The 22229-nt window shown below is 44.7% G+C and overlaps 1 protein-coding gene across 1 annotated transcript in view; it reads left to right on the plus strand.

The window, feature by feature from the left end:
* The first annotated feature begins 943 nt into the window (after positions 1–943).
* The window catches only part of ST8SIA3 (ST8 alpha-N-acetyl-neuraminide alpha-2,8-sialyltransferase 3), a 40567-nt gene continuing 19281 nt past the window's right edge, over positions 944–22229 (plus strand). The window contains exons 1-3 of the mRNA XM_053408045.1: positions 944–1066; positions 14197–14377; positions 17877–17999. Coding sequence (XP_053264020.1) covers positions 1006–1066; positions 14197–14377; positions 17877–17999 — 365 coding nt within the window. The 5' untranslated portion in view covers positions 944–1005. The remainder of the gene's footprint in view (positions 1067–14196; positions 14378–17876; positions 18000–22229) is intronic.

The following is a 22229-nucleotide window of genomic DNA, read 5'->3' on the forward strand; positions in this document are numbered from 1 at the left end:
TTTAAAAAATAGAAGTTAAACATTTGGTTGCTGGGAAAGAGCAGTTGAAATCCAGGTTTTCCAGAGGTTCACTTGACATGGGTGTAGCCAGGGGGGCAAAGGAGGCAGCAGCACCCACCCTAAACCAAGTAAACACAGTGGTACCTCAGGTTACAGACGCTTCAGGCTACAGACTCCACTAACCCAGAAATAGTACCTTGGGCTAAGAACTTTGCTTCAGGATGAGAACAGATATTGCGCGGTGGTGGCAGCGGGAGGCCCCATTAGCTAAAGTGGTACCTCAGGTTAAGAACAGTTTCAGGTTAAGAACAGACCTCCAGAACGAATTAAGTTCTTAACCTGAGGTAAATTAAAACACTTAACTCAAAGTGGAAATAATCAGAACATTTGAAATGTTTTGACAGATTTTTTTCCCCTGAGCACTTGGGGTCAAAAGAAAGTAATTTAAAACAACTGTCTTTGAGACATTTCATTCTGAATCTGCTGGACAGAGCCAGACAGAGGATGGTAACAGGAGGGGTGTCCTGCCCCCACCCCCCAAAAAAATCCTGGCTATGTCCATGTCGCTTGGCACACTCAATAGAGATCTCTGCATTGAATGTGCAGTACAGTACAGTGGTACCTCAGGTTAAGTACTTAATTCGTTCTGGAGGTCCCTTCTTAACCTGAAGCACCACTTTAGCTAATGGGGCCTCCCGCTGCCGCTGCGCAGTTTCTGTTCTCATCCTGAAGCAAAGTTCTTAACCCGAGGTACTATTTCTAGATTAGCAGAGTCTGTAATCTGAAGTGTTTGTAACCTGAAGCATATGTAACCCGAGGTACCACTGTATTGCCTTAGTGAAGGACTAGGACTTCTTGTTTGCGCGACAGGGAGTGCTGTGCCTTCTTGTGAGTTTTAAGAACTACAATTCCCAGAGTTCCTTAGTCCATGCTGACCTTCTTCTGTGCATCAGGGTTGCAGATTAACTACACGAGAGGGAACAATTCCCCAGGAGAGAGGCCTTTATGCAAGAGCAGATGGAGCCATTTCCAGAAATAAATTTGAAGGCCCCAGAAAGCTGGATGTGTGAGTAAATAGCCTAACCTTAATTTATAGGTTTAGAGGAATGCCAGAGATTTATTTATGTCTGAGGGGTTTTGTGCTTGAACATTTTCCTTCGGAATTCTGGACATCTATCGCGATTATTTTATTGTTTCCAGCATTTAGGCCTCGCTTTCTTAAAACAAGAACAAAAAACACCCTAAAACGTGCCTCAAAGCGACTTACGACTTTATAAAATCTGAACAGTGTGTGTGTAAATCATTTGAAATCAGATACGTACGATGAAAATGCTATAGAACAGAAATTTCTAGAGCCCCTTGAAATAGCAGTAAGTGTTTCGTTTTAAAATACGCGTGTATCGCGACTTTTTTGGATCGGAAGTAAACATGCATTTTTTCAAATTGGTGTTAAAAAGGTGCCTCTTTGTACAGGGTGAGTCCTTTAAAAGAGGCCCCGTGGATACAGAGTACAGTGGTACCTCGGGTTACATACGCTTCAGGTTACAAACTCCGCTAACCCAGAAATAGTGCTTCAGGTTAAGAACTTTGCTTCAGGATGAGAACAGAAATCGTGCTCCGGCGGCGCGGCGACACCAGGAGGCCCCATTAGCTAAAGTGGTGCTTCAGGTTAAGAACAGTTTCAGGTTAAGTACGGACCTCCGGAACGAATTAAGTACTTAACCTGAGGTACCACTGTACACATGTTCCATAGGGCTCACCCTGTACAAGACATGAAAAGGCCCCTTTGAGTTTACCGTTGCCGCCAGTGAAAAGGGATCCTTTAAAAATGTCCCATGCCATCTCTTAGGTCAGGCAGACTAGTCCTCAAAGTACCCGCCCCCCAGTCCATGCTGCAAAGCCCCACAGCTTTCTGCACATGCTCAGAACCACTCTTTTCTTCTGTATTCCTTCAATATAGTCCAGGGACTATTTCAAAAAATTAAATAACATGATGAGTGTTCACCAGCGGTTGCCTGACTTGGAGGGGTTTTCACAGAGACAACAAGTTCTAACACAGGTAGCCATAAATTGTTGTCCTGAAAACTGTACAGTAGTGGTGCCTCTGGTTACAAACTTAATTCGTTCCGGTGGTCCGTTCTTAACCTGAAACTGTTCTTAACCTGAGGTACCACTTTAGCTAATGGGGCCTCCTGCTGCCGCCACACGATTTCTGTTCTCATCCTCAGGTAAAGTTCTTAACTTTACTACTTCTGGGTTAGTGGAGTCTGTAACCTGAAGTGTTTGTAACCTGCAGCGTTTGTAACCCGAGGTACCACTGTATAACATTGCTCCTGGCCTTTCAGATGCTATCAGACTACAACTTCCATCATCCCTGGCCATTGGACATGTTGGCTAACAGTTGGAGTCTTAACACCATCTGTCATCTGGGCCGTGTCCAGAAAGTGGTGGGGGATGAGTGTTCAGACCCCTGGGCTCTCACTTGTGGGGTTCCTCAGGGTTCCGTCCTCTCCCCCATGCTTTTTAACATCTACATGAAGCCGCCAGGAGAGATCATCAGGGGGTTTGGGCTGGGTGTCCATCAATATGCGGATGATACCCAGCTCTACCTTTCTTTCAAATTGGAACCAGTGAAGGCAGTGAAGGTCCTGTGTGAGTGCCTGGAGGCGGCCAACAGATTGAGGTTGAATCCTGACAAGACAGAAATACTGTTTTGGGGGGACAGCGGGCAGGTGTGGGGAACTCCCTGGTCCTGCATGGGACAACTGTGCCCCTGAAGGAGCAGGTGCGCAGCCTGGGAGTCATTTTGGACTCACAGCTGTGCATGGAGGCGCAGGTCAAATCTGTATCCAGGGCAGCTGTCTACCAGCTCCATCTGGTACACAGGCTGAGACCCTACCTGCCCGCGGCCTGTCTTGCCAGAGTGGTGCATGCTCTGGTTATTACTGGATTACTGTATTTTAATGTTTTGTTGGAAGCCGCCCAGAGTGGCTGGGGAAACCCAACCAGATGTGTGGGGTATAAATAAATTATTATTATTATTATTATTATTATTATTATTATTATTATTATCTGGATAGCAATCTATCATGGATGCTTTAGTTGGGATTCCTGCATTGCAGAGGGTTGAACTAGATATCCTCTGGGTTCCCTTCCAACTCTATAATTCTATGATTCTATAAGTCTAAAAGGATGCCAGCATGGTTAAATCATAGAGTCTAGTGACTATGAAAAAACAAACAAATAAAGAGGACGAGTTCTGGAGGGCCAAAGGTTCCTCAACCCTGCATAAGAATAAGAATATGAATAATTAGAATAATAATGATTAGAATAATTAGAATAATATTAATATTCCACCCAGCTGACTGGGTTGCCCTAGCCACTCTGGGTGGCTCCCAACAAGATATTTAAATAATATTAAAAGAAGAGTTTTTAAAAACCCACAAACACAAAAGAAAGGGTCCCCAGCTACACACACACACAAAGAGAAAATGAAACTTGTAAAAAATATAAGAAATAATTAAGATTAATGGAAACAGCAATGCAATACAAACAAGTGCTGCTTACCAAATACAATGCATTGTCTGGAAGTCGTTCGTTAGGCAAACATTCACATAACGAGTCTAGAACTTCCGTGGATTCCTACGGATACATTTCTCATCAGGGATTTGCCCAGTCTCTCCGCACAGTCCTTGTCTCCATGGTTTCTTCCCGCAATGGCTACAGCAAAAGAGAGAAACAGGAAAAACTGAATTGCCCCACATATCTCTCCTGCACTCTGATTTGTCCAGTCTTCTTGCCTGCATGGTTTCTGCCCAAAAATGCTTGCTGCCAACCAGCAAAGCACAAACAAGGAAGGAAGTCAGGAAGTGGGAAAACTCTGGATGTTCAGATTTCGGAATCTGTGGAGTGTGCAGCAGGGTTTGGGCACAATTCTTTATGTTTGGATAAGTAACTTTTTGCAGAGCGAGCTGGCAGATAGCAGGATCTGTGTGTACATAACAACAGTGAGGCATGAAAACATACAGAATGAACTAATATGTTGCAATAATAGTACATAAGAGACTGTAGCTCAAAAAAACCACTGAACTAACTGAAAATGCCCATTCTCCTGTTTATTATTGTTTATTTAATGTGTTTTTATATGTGTTTTCATGCTTTTGCCGTTATGTATTGCAATCGTATTTCCACTGGCAACATTAATTGTTTCTCAGATTGTTTCATCCTCTGAGCCCAACATGTTGTGATTGCTACAGTTGCATTTTAGAGCATCTGCAAAAAAAACACCAACAAAAATAATCAAGGTCTGAAAAACACAGGAGGAAGAAGGCGGAAAACAGTGCGATGCAACAGTTTCATAACTACGTTGTCATGAGGATCACCTGTAAAAAGTGAACAAACGAGGAACGACAATTGCAAGAGAAAAGGCTTGGTGCAGAACACCAGACCAGATTGCGTCTATTGTCAAATGCCCTTGAAAAGGTTGTCCTCCAATGTTCAAACTGTCACAGCAGAGTTGAACATTTTGGCAATGCCTTGCTCCTGGTGGATCTACAAGGAAGACAATTCATCTAACATCAGAAGCCACTTACGGTTAATCTCAGCTGGGAAGCTGTTTTACAGATTGTCAAGAAAGGAAGTGTGAGAGCAATATGATTTGCTGGTGTTTCAGAGTGCACTGAAAATGGACAGTTTTGCTAATACCTCGTCTTGGCCCATTTCCTTCTTCCTGGCCACATAATTTGAACATGGGAGGAAACATGCGCCATCCATGTTTTATCCGCCATTCCCTCATTGGGTCCTCAATTTGAGGGGAAAGCCATTGCAGCTGGCGGGCCATTGCAAACACGGGAACATTGTAGGGAAGGCAGAAGACACAGCCCCAGATCAATTAAAGCTACTTTGGCTGAGCCACAAATCCTATGTCAAGTCTTTTCATGTTTTCTACTTGACTTGTGATAAACCACATCTGATTCATTCATAACTTTCACTTGAACTCCAGCAACTACAAGGTGGGGGACCTCTTGCAGGTAGCTGAAGGCATTTTTGTGGCTCTTGCTGTAAAAGCAGGCACTGTCGTTTCTAGTAATGGGAAAAGGGAGTTTTTATATAAAAATCAAAGTGGCCCCTATCAATCAATCAATTGACAAAACTTTATTGCCTTAGCCATCGGGCATAGCAATCAGTCATACACATCAATAACTATAAACAATACAGAGGGATAATAAAATAGCGCTATTACATGTAAGATTCCACATAACAGCCAACAACTTTGGCTCCAGGAAACTTTTCCAGCAACAGAAACCAACAGAACACGCTAATCTCTTACATCTGCTTGGTGGCGGTAGGAATTTCCTGATTTTTAAATAATTAATTTTATTGAAAGTTTTCAACATTAGAGACAATAAAACTATTGTATTTTTCCATGTATAACACGCCCCCATGTATAAGACGATTCCTATTTTGGGGGGTCTCAAATTTAAGAAAATGGGGGGAGATGGCCCAGAGTGGTTGAGCTTTGGGGGGGGGGCAATGCCGAAAATCACTAACCAGACTGACAGACGCTGACAACCGCTCGCATCGCACTAGCCAACATGCGTCTGCCCGCTCACCAACAGCAAACGGCAATCGCACGCCCAGTTGCCGAAGCGGCAGCCAATCCACAGCAAACCTTGCCACGGCAACCAATCACCCACCCTATTACCGCAGCAGCAGCAAACCCAAAGCAGCACTTGACGCAGCCACAAATCACCCACAATATCACTGCTGACAAGCTCCTACTCGCGGGCGCAACCTATCTCTCGTCCGTCCCCTAAGACGACCCCCATTTTTTAAGATTATTTTAGAGTAAAAAAAACTTGTCTTGTACATGGAAAAGTTTGGTAATCTAAAAAATAATAATAAAGGGCGCAGCAGTAAAGAGAAAAGAAAGATAAACAGAAGGGAAAGAAAGAGAAGGGGAGGGAAATGTTTTTTTAAAAAGCAATAAAACACAAAACCATATGCATATAGCCCTCTGTCACAATTATATCTTAATTCTTAATCCACACATAGAGGAGTGAATCTTCTCAGCTCTCAACATTTTTTATAAGTAGGCCAATAAGAAATTCTGGATAAGAGGTGAAATCTCTTCCCTAGCAGGCTTATACAGTGTGCAGTAAAGGAAATAAGGCATAACCCTCACTACTCTGTCCTCTCCTGTTCTACCATTTCTATATAAGGCCTCCAAGACTACGATTCTATTATTTCTATTGTCGTAGGGGCCAATTAGATCCTGCCAGAGCCATGACTCGTCTACCAGATGCCTTCATTTGCCAAATTGAGGTTAGGATTTCCAATGCTTGGTGAACCACACACACACACACACACAGCTCTAATTGGTCATCTATATTATAGCCTGATTTGGCTACGTGGCTGTGCATGGACTATGCTGGTGTAGATTGTAGAGGTTCATCGAAAGCTATTGCAGAATACTGCCACTAGGCTGTTGGAATGAGTGCCCAGTCACTCCTGTGTTGAAAGAGCTGCTAGTATGCTACCAGGACAGCTTTATGGTCTTGCTATGGGCATGTATACAAAACAATTGGGGACCAGGGACCTCTGAGGAATGTCTTACCTTGTATACCACTGCCTAGTCACTTCAATCATAGACTCTCTTAGTAGTGACCTATTTTCCCAAGGTTCAACTTGCATCCTCCAAGACCAGGGCCTTTAGCCTGCTGGCAGCTGTCCTTTGGAATGCGCTTCCAATCAACATCAGGCAGGCTTCTACCTGGCACTGGCTTCAAGCTCATCTTTTCACCCGAGTTTTCTTTGCGATCTACTGATTTGTGATGTATTTTGTACTTGTGTTATGATTCTCTTGTTGGCTGTATGCTGGGCATCCATTTAATATTAAGAAATCGTGCAGAAAAACACATTCTGAGAGTTTCAGTCCTTGAGGGTTAACTTTCTTATCCATGGAAGTACGAGTAAAGGGGGAAATATCATCCAGATCTATTCCACAGGATGTTAGGCTATCTGGGCCAGTGTGGGCATTAAAGTCCCTACATAGTAGGATTCAGGCATATGAATATTTCACCTTTATCTGCTCTACAATGCTTGTTAGATTGGTCCAGATCTTAACCACCACAGCTAGGGTATGTGCTGGTGGAAAGTAGATCTTGATACAGAAAAATGGGTCTCCTGCCCCTGCACTGTAGTGGCAAGAAATATTCATAGAGGAGATCCGACTCCACAACACTGATTTCCCCAGCCAAATCCAGTGAGGTAAAGGTGCTCAATCCCCCACTTCTTCGTCCTTTTTGATGTCTCTTGACTGCAGGGAGGCTATGCTGAGAGTATCCCTGCAAGTGTGGAAGGTCAGCATCTTGCAGCCAGGTTTCCTGTAGGCAGATGATGTCAAAATTCTGCAGAAATGTAGTAAGATCTTTATCTCCTTTCTCGCTCCAAGTTCTAGGTGAGGATGTTGAGATCTTTCTTGGGTTTACTGAGTCAACAGTGAGAGCTCTCAGGTGGTCTTACTGCGGCACCAGCTCCAGTGTGGGTGCCTGTATCACCGACATTTAATCTTAGGGATGCGAGGTTTTTTGATGCTGGGCTCTTATAGAAATGACTAAATGTCAATTCCCCTTCTCTAGGTGGAGGCTTCTTCCATCTAGGGTGAGAGATCCTGTCGTAGGGTTTTGGGTGCGATGCTGGAATAAGGGTATCATCTCTGGGGAGAGGTTTTCCTTGTCGCCCATGTCTCTCCCTACGCACAGGGATGTTATTGGGGTAGGTTATGTATGGGGGCGCTGTATTCCTACTATCGTTATCGTTATGTGTGAGACCACTTGGCCGGTACCTTTTTTGATGTGAACTTGGTACAGGGTGTCTTATCAATTGGTGCCTGTTGGGATTGTTGTGGTCTATATGTAAATTAGATCCAGGCTGGTGTGGATTCTTGCTAGATCAGTTTTATCTGTTTCCCCCTCTGGAGCATTTTGCCAGTCATCAATGACCAGCAAGTCAGGGTTGGATAAAGTGAGATGGGAATTTTCCAACCAGTTCTTCTGGTAGTCTTCTGTAGCTATTTGATTTGGAGGGGGCGAATCCTTTCTTGCCCAGACTTGTAAAAGGGCATCTGCCTGTCTCTCCGAATCCCATACTTTGTTAAAGGGCATATTGGTTAGGATCTCGGGATTGTTTGAATTATTGTTTAAATTAGTAGATTTGTTACTGGTGCAGTCTTGGTTAGGTTTATTGGGTTGTGCCAGCAGAGGTGGGGAAACTGTTGTTAGGATCCCAAACTCAATTAGCCCTAGCAAGACAAGCATGTTAGCCTTGATGCCAGAAAGTTCCTTTCTTAAGCAGCCCAAGTTCTGAATTTTTTTTCATTAGTTTGGGCATTAAGGAGACAATGGTCTTGGAGGTAGCCATACAGATCTGCAAATCTTTCTCGCTTTGCCCTATCAGTTCCTTTGGCTGTGGACTGAGCCTGTTGATTAGGGGTAGAGTTTGTGATGAACTGCATGTTGTTATGATCCACAAGCGTAATATAAGAATTTTCACATACTAGTGCTGGGTCAGGAGACCAGTTACCCAACTGTTCATGGTCAGAGGAGTTTTGCCAACCTTCTGTTTGTTGGTTATGGTCATTAATGCTGCTTAAGGTTGCAAGATTCAGTGACTCTTGGGCAGGGCCAGTGGGGTATCTTCAGTAGCTATATGGCTAGTTACCACTGGATGGCAGTAGTCTAGGGTGGTCTTTTGTAGGAGAGGTAGGGCTGTTTCTTTATTGCTCTGCTTCCTGTCTCGGGCTCTAGTTAGCACCATGGTGGATTTATTGCACATTTGCTCTGGGTATCTCTGAAGGCTCAGTGGCTCTCAGTGAAGCAGCTCACAGTAATTAGAGTAGATTGCAGTCGTTCTGTAATTCCTCACCAACAGCGCCGGGCCCTGGAGCTGGTGGTATCATCTGGTGTTCCTTCTCTGTGAAGCCTGTTTGCTGTATGCTGTTCACCACCATATTTTTTTCTTCTTAATGTTGGTGGGCTTAGAAATTTTGGCAAATAAATAAATTCAATATTAGATGTCCCTAACCCTAGTGGCACCTTGGAGATGAGCACATGGTTCTTGTGGCATAAATTCTGGGAGGCCAGAGCCCATTTCATCCAATGCACCTGACACAGTGGCCTCTATTTCGTGGAAGGTGGTGACTGAATGGTTATAGCATTTGGCTCTTGGTTGCCAGGTCAGACTAATGCAGAAACTTTTCTGGAATCTACAGAATTCCCTAGGAAGAGGGACTAACTGCCAATCTAATTTTAATCCATAGGATAGGTTTGTCCATTGGGTATTTTCTGACTTGGACTTTGGTTCTGATTTGGAGTTTTAACCTTGCTTTTAGCCACATATTTATCTTCCTGGTGTATAGTTCCTTTGTTGTGGCCATGGCTAAGATAATAAAGTTTGATGACTGATTTAGCCTCTTATCTAACAATTCTCCAGGTAGCCACAGGTGAGTGGGTGGATTTCTATGCAGAGATGAGCAAACAAGCTGGCAGATGATGCTCCAAACCTATTCCACTAGCTTGCTTGATTTCAGCACTAGCTACAAAGGAAGGGACTGGCAGAGGGAGAATGGACCACTCCATCCTCCTTAGGAACATAGGGAGATGCCTTTTACAGAATCAAGTCATTGGCCCATCTTGTTCCCATGTTGTCTTCATTGACCTACAGCATCTCTCCAGGATTTCAGACTTTCTCAACCTGACTTGGAGATGCCAGGAATTGAACCAGGGACCTAATGCATGCAAAGCAGATGCTGTACCACTGAGCTGTGGCCCTTTCCCAAGTCTACTTGTCCCCTTGGTAGAGGAAGGCCACTTTCCCTTCTTCCACCAGTCCATTTGGAAGAAAGCAATTTTATTTAATTTTTACTAGCCATCTAAGAGACTAATAGCTTGCATTTCCATGCTGACTGCAGAGTCTTCTCCCTATTTAACCTTTTAGCAGGCTCGTAACTTTTGTGATATTGACTGACTGAATTGATTGACTGGTTTACTGGTTTACTGATTGATTGATTGATTGATTGATTGATTGATTGATTGATTGATTTTAAAGACAATTTGTGAGTTTGTTTTTTATTTGTGAGTTGTTGTTGTTTTAAAAAACTCCTTCCTTAGGAGCAATAATCAAATTATTTGGTTTGCAACAACCACCACAACAATCAACACACACATCTCATTAAGATGGCAAGCAGGGCTCTGAGTAGACTTTCTCTCTTAGGAACAATTATTCTAAGTTTATTTCATATTTTTTTAATTATAGTTATATTATTGCTTTATTCCAAGATGCTAAATGCAGATCACATGAGACCTTCAGCTGGTCTCTCATCCAGACCCTGCTTAGTTTCTGCATAACTCATGCATCATATGGCTTTCAGCCATACCTTAAGACTTGCATATAGACTACAACGAGAACCTAGGCCAAACTACAAGACAAATCCTGACATACATCTGTTTGGAAAATTATGCATGGATGGGCTGTGACTCCAACAGACAGGGTCTAATTTGATTCATCTAGTCAGCTCCGGCTTGTATCTCTGCCAGCCAGGACCTGCCAAGGAGGTCAAAAAGCTGTCCTCATCACTGTACTGTACTAAGATACCTCTTGGTCATCTTACAACCTATGCATAATTTTAAAATCGATAAGGTTGTTTGGAATCAGGTCTATATTTGTACTTTTCCGGGCTGCAAATGCAATACATTGGAGTCTATTAGCAAACAGTGATGATGTGCTGACTTCAAGGGCCAACCTAGATAAGACGAATGAGAATTCTTTTTGAAACGCACATTCCAAACGTACAATTCAAGAAGGTGTGTCCTACATTGTCCAAGTGTGTCCAAGTTCTTGTAACTTATATACAACTATACTTTAGTATGGGACACGGGTGGCGCTGTGGGTAAAACCTCAGCGCCTAGGACTTGCCGATCGTCAGGTCGGCGGTTCGAATCCCCGCGGCGGGGTGCGCTCCCGCTGCTCAGTCCCAGCGCCTGCCAACCTAGCAGTTCGAAAGCACCCCCGGGTGCAAGTAGATAAATAGGGACTGCTTACTAGCGGGAAGGTAAACGGCGTTTCCGTGTGCTGCGCTGGCTCGCCAGATGCAGCTTGTCACGCTGGCCACGTGACCCGGAAGTGTCTTCAGACAGCGCTGGCCCCCGGCCTCTTAAGCGAGATGGGCGCGCAACCTCAGAGTCGGACACGACTGGCCCGTACGGGCAGGGGTACCTTTACCTTTACTTTATACTTTAGTATATAACATTCTGGGGCCTTTTGGTGTGGATAAAGTGGGTAGGGTAAGTGGCACATCTAGTTCATCCTGTTATCACAGTGATTAACCAGATGCCTGTGGCATACCCTGGAGCAGAACCCAAGCACAAGAGCCCTCTTCCCTCCTCTGGTTTCCAGCAACTTGTATTCAGAAGCATTCCAGCCTTGGAGGCAGAGCATAGCCATCCTGGCTAGCAGCCTTCTCCTCTATGAATGGGTCCAGTCCTTCCAGGTTGGTGGCCATCAGTGCCTCCTTTGGGAGTAATAATAATAATAATAATAATAATAATAATAATAATAATAATAATTTATTATTTATGCCCAGATTTATACCATCTGGCTGAGTTTCCCCAGCCACTCTGGGCAGCTCCCAATCGAGTGTTAAAAACAATACAACATTAAATATTAAAAACTTCTCCAAACAGGGCTGCCTTCAGATGTCTTTTAAAGATAAGATAGCTGCTTATTTCCTTCACATCTGAAGGGAGGGCGTTCCACAGGGCGGGTGCCACTACTGAGAAGACCCTCTGCCTGGTTCTCTGTAAATCTCACTTCTCGCAGTGAGGGAACCACCAGAAGACCCTTGGTGCTGGATCTCAGTGCCTGGGCTGAACGATGGAGGTGGAGACACTCCTTCAGGTATACAGGACCTGAAGTATACAGGTATACAGGGAGCAAGTTCCACAGCTTAGCTATTTCATTTCATTTTGCTTCCCTATTAATTTGTAATCCACCACTCTAAATTACCCTGCACAAGGCGGTTTACAGCAACAATATATGCAACAAAGAAAGCACACCTTTATATGAATATATTATATATATTTATATATAAATTGACCCAATACAAAAAGTCATAATAAAACATAACTTTAAAATGAAAAAAGTAATATTCAATAATCTATTAGAATATAATAAAATTAACTCTCAAAACATCAGCAAATAATAATTAAACAAAAATTCACTCTTAACAATTACAATAAATAATTACTAAACTATGATCAGTAAAAATAATTGCAAGTCACAATGCATAAAATACCACAATACATACAAAACTATGCAATGCATGAAGAGGTACTATTTTTAAAAAAAAAAATCTCTCCTGAATCTTCCAACATTGAGCTTCACTGGAGGTCCACATGTTCTATTGTTACATATTTTTGTTAGAATACCAGCAACTTCACACACCAGCTCTTTGAGCAGCAACAAACATCTATAATAATATTGCAAAAAAATCAATTCCACTTATAATCCAAACACATAGACCAGTTTAAAAGGTCTTTCACCTTCACTTACCAGTAAATATTTCTGCAGGACTGAACCAAATATCATGTGGTGGGAAGTTCCATAAGCGGGGTGCCAACACAGAGAATGCCCTGTCATGCTAACAACAACAACAACAATAATAATAATTTATCATTTCTACCCTGCCCATCTGGCTGGGATTTGGTACTTGGGTCCCAATTTTTTTAGGGCTTTACATGCCCTTGGACTGGACTCAGTGAGTTGCCAATAACCAGAGTTGGGTATCCTTCCTGGTTTTCCTTTCAAGGTAGATGTCAGGGGCCTCATATTGGGGAAAACTCTGACAGCTCTCTTTAAAATAAAATAAAAATGAAGCATCACCTGCACTACCCTTGATAACAGGCCCTTTAAAAAAAATAAACAATGCCTGAATCATAGAAACTTAGAGTTGGAAGGGACCCAAAGCCATCAAGTCCACCCCCCTGAAACTGTAAAAGGCTAAAGGAAGGGTGTGGCCTTCCAGATGTTGTTGGACTCCATATTCCCATCAGCCCCAGGCAGCACAGCAAATGTCAGGGATGATGGGAGTTGTAGTCCAGCAACATCTGGCGAGCCTTAGCTTCCTCATTTCTGTGCTAAGCCTTGCCACTGCATACTGTACCTGAAAGTGTCCACTCATTTTCACAGCTGCCCCATGTGTGTTCTGGGATACAGGCCCAGAGCTGGAGGGCTGTGCTCACTGACCACAAAGCTCTTGGTTGTCTCAGCTCCAAACCGCCTCCCAAAGGCTTTGCTCGCCACAAAGTTCTCTGCTGTACCAGCTCCAAACCACCAACTCATGTCCGTCTGTAGGCAGTGATGCTTTTAAGGGGCGGATATTGGAGCCTGGAGCATCTTCTATTGTACTGATGGCATTTGGGCAGGAAAACAGGTGCTACCCCGTCTCAGTCAGACCCAGAACCACAGTTCAGTGGTACAACGCCTGCCTGGCATGCACAAGTTCCCAGATCCAGTCCCCTCTCTCCAGGCAGGCCTGGGAAACCCCTGTCTGAAACACTGGGCAGAGTAGACCATACTGAACTGAACTGGTATGGTTCAACTCAATGCAAGACGTTTTCCTTATGTTCAGAGAGCAAATCTCCAGAATATTCCAGGATGGTGTGTGTTTGCCACCCCCTGAGTGCTTTTGAATGGGACACCTATTTAAGGCAATAGGATCCACAGCTTCCTGCACAAAGGAAGCAGGCAGGATCAGGCAGCTTTCTATAATTTCCGGCAGGATCCACCTTTTTTTTTTTTTTTAACCCACCCCCATCCGCTGCCATTACAACGCTGCAGAGCTCATACCCTCCATTTTTTTTGTGTGTATTATTATTTTTTAATTCTTCATCCTCTCAGCGCTTAGCTCCCCTGTGTGTGCGTGTGCTTTGAATTAATCCTTTGGAGTGTTTGTGTATGTTTTCCCTCCCCCGCTCCTTAGCCACACCGCTCTCCCCCCACCCCCCACACACATACAAGCTCCATCCCTGATTTCTGGGTGTGTTAACTCCAATGTAGCTCTTTCAGCTCCGTGTGTGTGGGGTGTGTGTGTGTGTGTGTGTTCTCTCTTTCACCCCCCCCCACCTTCTCCGCCCCCAGGCATGAGAAGCTGCAAGATGGTCCGGGTGGTTAGTGTTCTGGGTCTGGTGATGCTCAGCGTAGCTCTGCTGATTTTGTCCTTCATCAGCTACGTGTCTCTGAAAAAAGACAATATCTTCACCACTCCCAAATACGCCAACACGGGAGTGCCACGAATGTACATGTTCCACACTGGATTTAGGTGAGTGCTTGAAATACATATATGTATATATTTAAATGTACATATATCATCTTCCAGGGGAGGAAAGAGCCAGTGAGCTGGGCGGAGGGTATGCATGCTGGAGTGGAAGGGTTAGAGGAGGGAAGGGTGTGTGTTGCGCGCGCGGGGGGGGTAGATATTACTATTATTATGATCATTATTGGATCAACGCTCCGGGACACCCCTATTCCCCACCTCTTCGCTTTTTGTGCCAGCGGTAAACCAAACCCCCACCCCTCCCTTTTAAAAATCGATCAGATCATGCAGAGGTGGGGGGGTTGCCTCAGTGGCCAGAGGAAGGTGGGAGGTGAGGAACCCCCGGCTCCTATAGATATAGATAAAATATGATGCGGGTCTCTGACGAGAATCATGGTGGCTCCCTGCCCGGTTCATGTATATTCCATCATGGGGCGAGCTGATGGCGCAGGCGCCCTCTTTCCCCGGCTGGGGATGGGGGAAGACATCGGCGCGGCTTCCCCACCGTATTGGGGGCGGGTTGACAGATGCACAAACGCTCTTTAAACGCGCAGGGGGCTAGGAAGGGTCTCCGATCGCTCCCTTCCACCATTCCTTGTCTTCCCCCATCCCCACCCCCCGTGTTCTGCACTGCCCCGGCGGTCTGGTGATAGAAGTGGTGGTGGGGGAGTCCTTTGTGTGATTGTGGCTTTCTTAATTTTATTTTAAAATGCATTTTTAAAAAAATTCTGCTTGGAAGCGCTGCGCTCCCCACCATCCCAAAAAAGCGCAATTTGACTCCCCATTTTAGCGCCGGCAGATTAGAGGCACCGTCTTCTCTGCGCGCAGAGATCGGGCCCGGAGAATTAGGGGAGGGGAATTGCAGGAGGAAGGTGGATTTTCCAGGCAGGCGTGAGGCGGAAGTCGTGGAGACGATTCGCATGCTCTGCTGGGTCTTCCTCTTCCTCCTCCTCTGCTGGTCCAGAGGCCGGGAAATGCCCCGCGCTGTGCAGACGTGGCGTTGCATTGGCTCTTTGCAAAAAATAAGCCCCTTCCCAGCGCCCACACAAATGCTTCTGGTGGGGGAACGTTGCTTGAAATGGCCTCCTCCCTCTCAGAGAAAGAAGAGTTTTAAAAGTGAATGGAAACTTGAGGCTCCGACGTTATCTTTCGGAGGTCGCTGTCCATGGTGCTGAATTTGCATCCGCTCCCGTTCTGCGCCCCTCCGCCTTCACTCCCTTTCAAGCTTACTCTCCGCTAATGAACCGCCCAGATGCTAACGGCTCTGGCTGTTCAGAGGGGGGGGGGTCAAAATCAGCGTTTGGAAGGGACCTCAAATGCCATCTGGTCCGACCTCGTGCTGATGCAGGAAATCCTGTAGCGTCCCTGTTCGGTGCCCGTTCACCCCCTGCTTCTAATTAAGGAGAACTCTCAGATCACAACATTTGAAAAGGCGGACCATTCTGTTTGTTTTCTACTTTTGTGCGTAGGTGCTGCCTACCAGAGGAAGCAGAACTGGGCTAAATGGCCCAGAGGTTTCGACTCAGTACAAGGCAGCTGGATACCTTAATCTATATTCTGTGTGTGGGTCCCACTTGAAAAGGCTTTTGCATGTTGTCTTCTCCATGCTGCCACTTTAATAAATATAGTGTTATGTAACCATAATGCTGAGGCTGCTTCTGGTGGCATCATCTGCTGTCTAGACTAATGTGTAGACTGCCTTTTAATCATTAGAAAATTTGAAGTATTGGGGGAAAATTAGAGGCTAACAGCAAAATCAGATACATGTCTTCTCAGAGTTAAGTCTTCCTGAGTTCAGTGGGACTTACTGTTGTTTAGAGTTGCAGCCTAAAAGATGCTTTACATCAGGGATCGAGAATCTGCTGTTGGATTCCAGCTCCCATTAGCCCCAGCTAGCATGAGGGATGGGAGCTGATGTCCAACCAAATCTGGAGGGCACTATAGGCTCCTCACCCCTGCTTTACATGTTACATTTGTTCTAGTCACATGTAGATAGAAAGTATGGTGTACAGCTCATCAGGTGAGAAGAATGTACACACTGGCACATTTGCAAAGCTAAGCAGGGTCCGGTATGGTTTCGAATTGGGTGGGGGACTGCATGTTGAGATTCCTGCATTGCAGGGTGTTGGCCTAGATGACCCTTAGGGTCCCTTTCAATTCTATGACTCCCTGTATGCATGCAGCAAAATGCTTAGGAAGGACTCTAGCTCATTGATAGAGTAGCTGCTTTGTTAAATCCCTGGCTTCTCCAAGTAGAGAATGGAAGATACTTCCATCTGAACAACCCTGGAAAGCAACAATCAATCAGCGTAGATAATACTGAGTTAGATAGACCAGTGGTCTGGCTTAGTATGAGGTAGCTCCCTAAAGTACGTTCAGGTGAGAACACACAAACAATGATCTACACACAGGTTCCAAGCATTTTCATCAATGGATTTTTCCCCCCTCTTTTATTAATTCCATAAAATTTATACACTGCCTGAGTGTAGAAAAAGCCACCTCACAGCGGTTTGCAAAAGATAAACAGAAAAATTGGGGGGGGGGGATTACAACCGTACTTACAAAAAGTTAAAAACTTAGCAAAAGTACAGAGAGGAAGAAGGGCCAGTCTGCAGGGGAGTTTCTCTTACAGGTTCTAAAGATCTCAGAAATCTGCTCTGCAGTTCCCGGGAGTAGGGCTTTTTGCATGTGGCTTCCTCTCTTCTGTGGAATAGCATTTGCTGCCATGATATGACAGACAACCACTTTCTGGAAACAGCCGGAGACCTTTTTGTTCTGACAGGCTTTTCCAGCTGGATAAATGGGCCTTTACTTTGTTTGGTTTTAGTTTATTTTTAGATGTATTTGCTATTTTTCGCTTTTTAATTATCTTTCATGTGCATCAGCTTGAGATTGTTGTTTTGAAGGCAAATTAATAATAATAATAATAATAATAATAATAATAATAATAATAATAATAGGTGGGGCAGAAGAAGCAGTAGAGAAATAGGAGAGCATGAAGCACATGAATTCCTGGGGACAAGGAGAAGGCCAAAAAGAGTCTAAAGGAAGATGATTAAAAGTGGTAGCAAGCATAGTTTCAGGTCTCTAGCTTGCCTGTAGCATTCCATAGCATATTTTCCTCCCCACAACATATTAAGTACAAGATTACATATGTAGCAGGATCTAATAGATCCATCACTCTGGGCAACAGGAGCAATGCTTTCGAACCCTCTTCCTGTGGGGGAAGCGTCTCCCAGCACACGTATGAATAGCATGTCAGGGAGAATGAACAACTTGCCCTTTCTCCAGGTTCTCATCTGGACTGGGATTTGGTGAGATATGTACAAACGAGCATGTTTAGATTCCAAGTGTAATGTGTCACAGAACATATCTTGTCTATTTGATGGTGGGGTGTCCTTGAAGACTGGTTTGCACTTCATTCTAGACTGTAATAGAATAGTTAATTTATTCCTTCATGCTTTGAGTGAATTCACTGATGGTGTGGATGTGTGATCCCTTTCAGGTCCCAGTTTGCACTGAAGTTCCTTGACCCTTCCTTTGTACCCAATACAAATGCCTTGAACCATGAGTTGCAGGATAAAGCTCCCAAATGGACATTCAACAGAACGGCATTTTTGCAGCAAAGGTGAGTGAGAACGAGACAAACCTAAGCCATCAAGCTAAAAGCATGTTGTCATGTTTCTTTAAAAAAACAAAGCAATCGCAGTTGTTATTTAACTAATTATTTGGCAACAGGTAGTGTGTGCTCTTGGGAGTTTTAAAGATCAACCAGCCATAACAGTGATCTATGAATGAAAGAGCAGTGCTTTGAGATGGGGTTCTGTGTTCAAAATCAGAACTTCTGCTTTTCCCAAATGTTTGAAAACAGTGCTTATACCAATAAACGCTAAGCCTTCCTATTTTGAGAAGGCATGTTTTTACCACAGACCTGTCACTGAAGATGTGACTTGTTTCTGATCAGTATGTGAAAGTTGTATTCTATTTCTTTCTCACCTCCATGGCCTCCTGGCAATCCTGGCTCCAGTGGCAGGTAGCGTGGTGGTGCAGAGGTGCTTACCTGACCTCCAGTCCCAGCAAATGAGTCTATACTGCTTGCTGGGAGGGAGAGTGCCATGGCTGCAGAAAGGGCAGCATGGTACATACACGCCAGCAGGTGCATCAGATTGGCACAGCCAGGGCGTTTGCATTGCACCAGGTTTGTCACAGCCTCACCCCAGCCCTCCCAGTAAGCAGTGAGAACTCACCTGCCGGGAGGTGAGCACCACCTCCCCACCATGCCATCTTCTTGTCTCTCTGACCCCCGTTACACTCTCAATGTGAGAGTAGCTCTGCCACAACAAAACTCTGCTTGCTGAGAATTCTGAAGTCAACAGAGAAAGTTGAAGGAAGATAGAAATCAATTGCGCACTGCAGGACCTGACTGCTTTCTCCATCCAGCGATGTGGGGTATAAAATTTCCCAGGGCTTTCTTTTTCTGTGGGAAATTTTCCCTTCCCGAAGTTCATTAGTATCAATGAATGGATTCCAGATGCGAATAAAATATTAAGCAAGCTCGGCAGTTTCAAAGATGTAATTAATATTTGTCCGGTGATTATCCCCAGCGAGTATGTGAGTCAGCGTATATCGTGCGCAATTCTTTGGGTTTCTAACATTTATTAGTGCGTCAACAGTTTTCAATAACTTCGGGGAGGTCCCTTAGTTTTAAATGATATAAGAGAAGCACATGATCTTGTCTTTGCAATTTTTACAAGTATTCAAATAATACATAATTTAAGCTGTGCCCTTATTTCTTCCCTTCAATTTTTTGTGGGGAATTGGGACAAAAATTAACATGGGGTACTTTTTTGAGGGTGGGGGCTTTGTTTACTAAATTGGGGGGGGGATAACATGCTAAATTAAATCACTTGCTCGCACATCAGAAAACTGTCAGGTACAAATTGCCCTGTCCAAGTTAGCTTAATATCCACAGGAAACATTTCCAGAAACACTTTCCCATATTAAGTTTTTACAAAAACCCACATCGCTATATCCATTCATAGTTTGCCTCTCCTTACTTCTCTCTGTCCACTAATTTCCCCAAGGAGCTTAGAGGGGTTAAAAGGAGAGAGGGCAGAGGAGATAACCATGGATGAAAAACGGTATCCAGGAGCTTCTCCTTTCCGGTGTATAGGAAATGGGTCTCCACCCCAACTTTCTCTTATCTTTTGGCCCAGGAGCCTTCAGAATTCTTAGCAGGCAGAGCCCTCACATTATTGGGAATGACCTTGCGCAGTGGTAGAGCATCTGCTTTGCATGCAGAAGGTCTCAATGTTCAATCTCTGGCATATCCAGGCTAGGAAATACCTCTGCCTGAATCCTGGAGAGCTACTGCCAGTCATTTTATTCAGTACTGAGCTAGATATGCCAACGGTCTGACTCTGTATAAGGCAGCTTCCTGTGATCCTATCTAAACCATCTTTCCTCTATGCCAAGAGACCACAACTCCTGCACCCGGTTATTGCATGAAAAAACAAAATCTTGAAAATGCTCTTTATTCCTGCTGTCTTTTGTTAGTTTTGTTCCAAGTTTGTTCCGAGTTTTACCAAAGCGGGCACTGTTGTCTGATAGCTACCTGTTCTGTCTGAAATGTAGACTGGGATGTGCTGTGCTGCAGTGTTAAAAAAACCCCAAAAAACTACAAATATATTGGACCAACTGAATGGGCCAGTGCAGGCAGAATGTAGGCTTAATCTGCAGTTAAGTAATTGGGGGGGGGGCAGCTATGAGATCAGTTTATGATGTTATGTTTGCAGTTATATTTTATTTTATTTGTTCTTGTAAATCATCTTGGAAATATGATTGAAGGGCAGTGTGTGTGTGTGTGTGTGTGTGTGTGTGTGTGTGTGTGTGTACAAAGCTGCATGTTTCCTCCTCCCAACTCCTATGTAGGCACATAAGAAAAGATCTGCAGGATTAGGCCAAATGCCCATCTTGTCTAGCATCCTATTCTCACAGTATCCATCCAGATAGATAGATAGATGGGCTGGTGGATACAGAGGAGTGGTAGGAGGCACTAGCTGGGAAAGTCCCCCAAGGAACCCACCAGGGAAGAAGACTCAGAGCCAGGGGATCAGTGGTGGGGCGATTATGAGTGGTCAGAGGAAGAAGAGGGAGCAGGCTGGCAGGGGGAGGTGTCAGAAGCTGAAGAGGCAACAGGGTTTAGTGAGCAGGAAGAAGCTGGGGCAGAGAGCAGTCCAGAATCAGAGGCAGAAGTGGAGGCTGGAGAAGAGTGGGGGCAGGCTGCTAAAGACACCAGGGACTCTCCCCCTCCTGTTGTGACCAGTTCCTCTCCCCACTGGTCTCCCAGAACATACAGAGGGATGAAGAGGGCAGAGCAAAGAGAGACAAGGCGAAGGCACCTCAGGTTGCTGGAGAAGGAACCAAGGGAGGATCCTTAGAGAACGGTGGGACATTCAGTCCTCACAACTGCCTCGTTGGGGCAAGACCTACTGGGAAGAGTTGCTGCGATCACTAGGCATGCACTATTTTTGGTTTCTTTGAATAAAGCTTCACTGACCCCAGGTGTTTTATTGCTGACCTGCTCCTGACAAAAGCCTGCAAGCAGACCCTGAGTGCAACCATCCTCTCCTCTCTCACGGTTCCCAGCAGCTGGTATTGAGAGGCACACTGCCTTTGAGAGTGGAGGTAGATATGTAGTCACGGTAGCTACTGTGTACCATTGATAGCCTTGCCTTCCATGAATTTGCCCATTCCTCTTTTAAAGCCACCCAAGACGGTGTTTCATCAGTGCATCTTGCGGGAAAACCCCATAGCTTAACTAGCTTACGTTATGTGAAGAAGTGTCTTTCCTGGAGCAGCCGGTGGATGGGTGGATTCCCTAGACCACCGTCTGTCAGGGTAGAAAGTGTGGAGATCTGTGGGCAAAGAAGACCTGCCCTCAAAGCCGTCTTTATTGCAACTGTGGAAAGTTTCGTTGTGAGGGGCTGGAAAGGGGTGTGTCACGTGGGTATATCAGGGGTGGATCAGAAGAGGCCTCGGATCCACAGGATCCCAAGCCCTCCTGTTCCCTTAACATGCCCCCAACAAGGGAGACCAACTGTGCCAGTCCTGGAGCAGACACAGTTATTTTCCCTTCCCTGGAAACCAGTGGATTGAAGGGCAGAGGGGGAAACCTTCCAGTATGGCCAACACAAGCCCAGTAGGGTTTAGTAAGTGGTGATTCCTCTACCAAGGACTCTTCCTCCTACCCACTTCTCTGTAGCATTTCTTTATTAAGAATTACATTGGCACAGACCTTAACCCCTGTTAATGCCAGACCAGATTTCCAGTGTAACCAGTGTGGCGATCACACAGGGTCCCTGGACGTTTGACAGTCTATTGATCCCTGTGCCACCACTGTGCTCGCTTCCCCGCTGCCACCAACCCGTTACTCTCGGGTAAAACACTGAGTCCAGACAGCTGTTAAAATTGAACCAAATAAACAAGTTTATTTTATAAACATTAATAAGTTTATGGTTTCTCAGATAATATTCCTGTCAGTTTCTTAACTTTAGTTTCTTTACTGGCCTATACCTTCTGACTGATTATCTCAACTGTTTGACTGACTCCTCTTAACAAATTCTCTCACTCTCTCACATCAGACTAGCCCAACCCACAGACTTATCCTCTCTGTCTCTTCTAACTCCAGACTGACTTCTCAAACACCCTAACTCTTAACTCCTACCCTTGGGTTCCCATTGGTTAGTCATTTTACAATTAGTTAACCCTTTCCTTATGAACCCAGTATGATGTCACACACGGGCAAACGCCACACCAGTAACCAAATTATGGTTAACAGGACTTTGTTCACAGTTGC

This window comes from Podarcis raffonei, chromosome 11 (genome assembly GCF_027172205.1).
Source record: "Podarcis raffonei isolate rPodRaf1 chromosome 11, rPodRaf1.pri, whole genome shotgun sequence".
Classification (NCBI taxonomy): domain Eukaryota; kingdom Metazoa; phylum Chordata; class Lepidosauria; order Squamata; family Lacertidae; genus Podarcis; species Podarcis raffonei.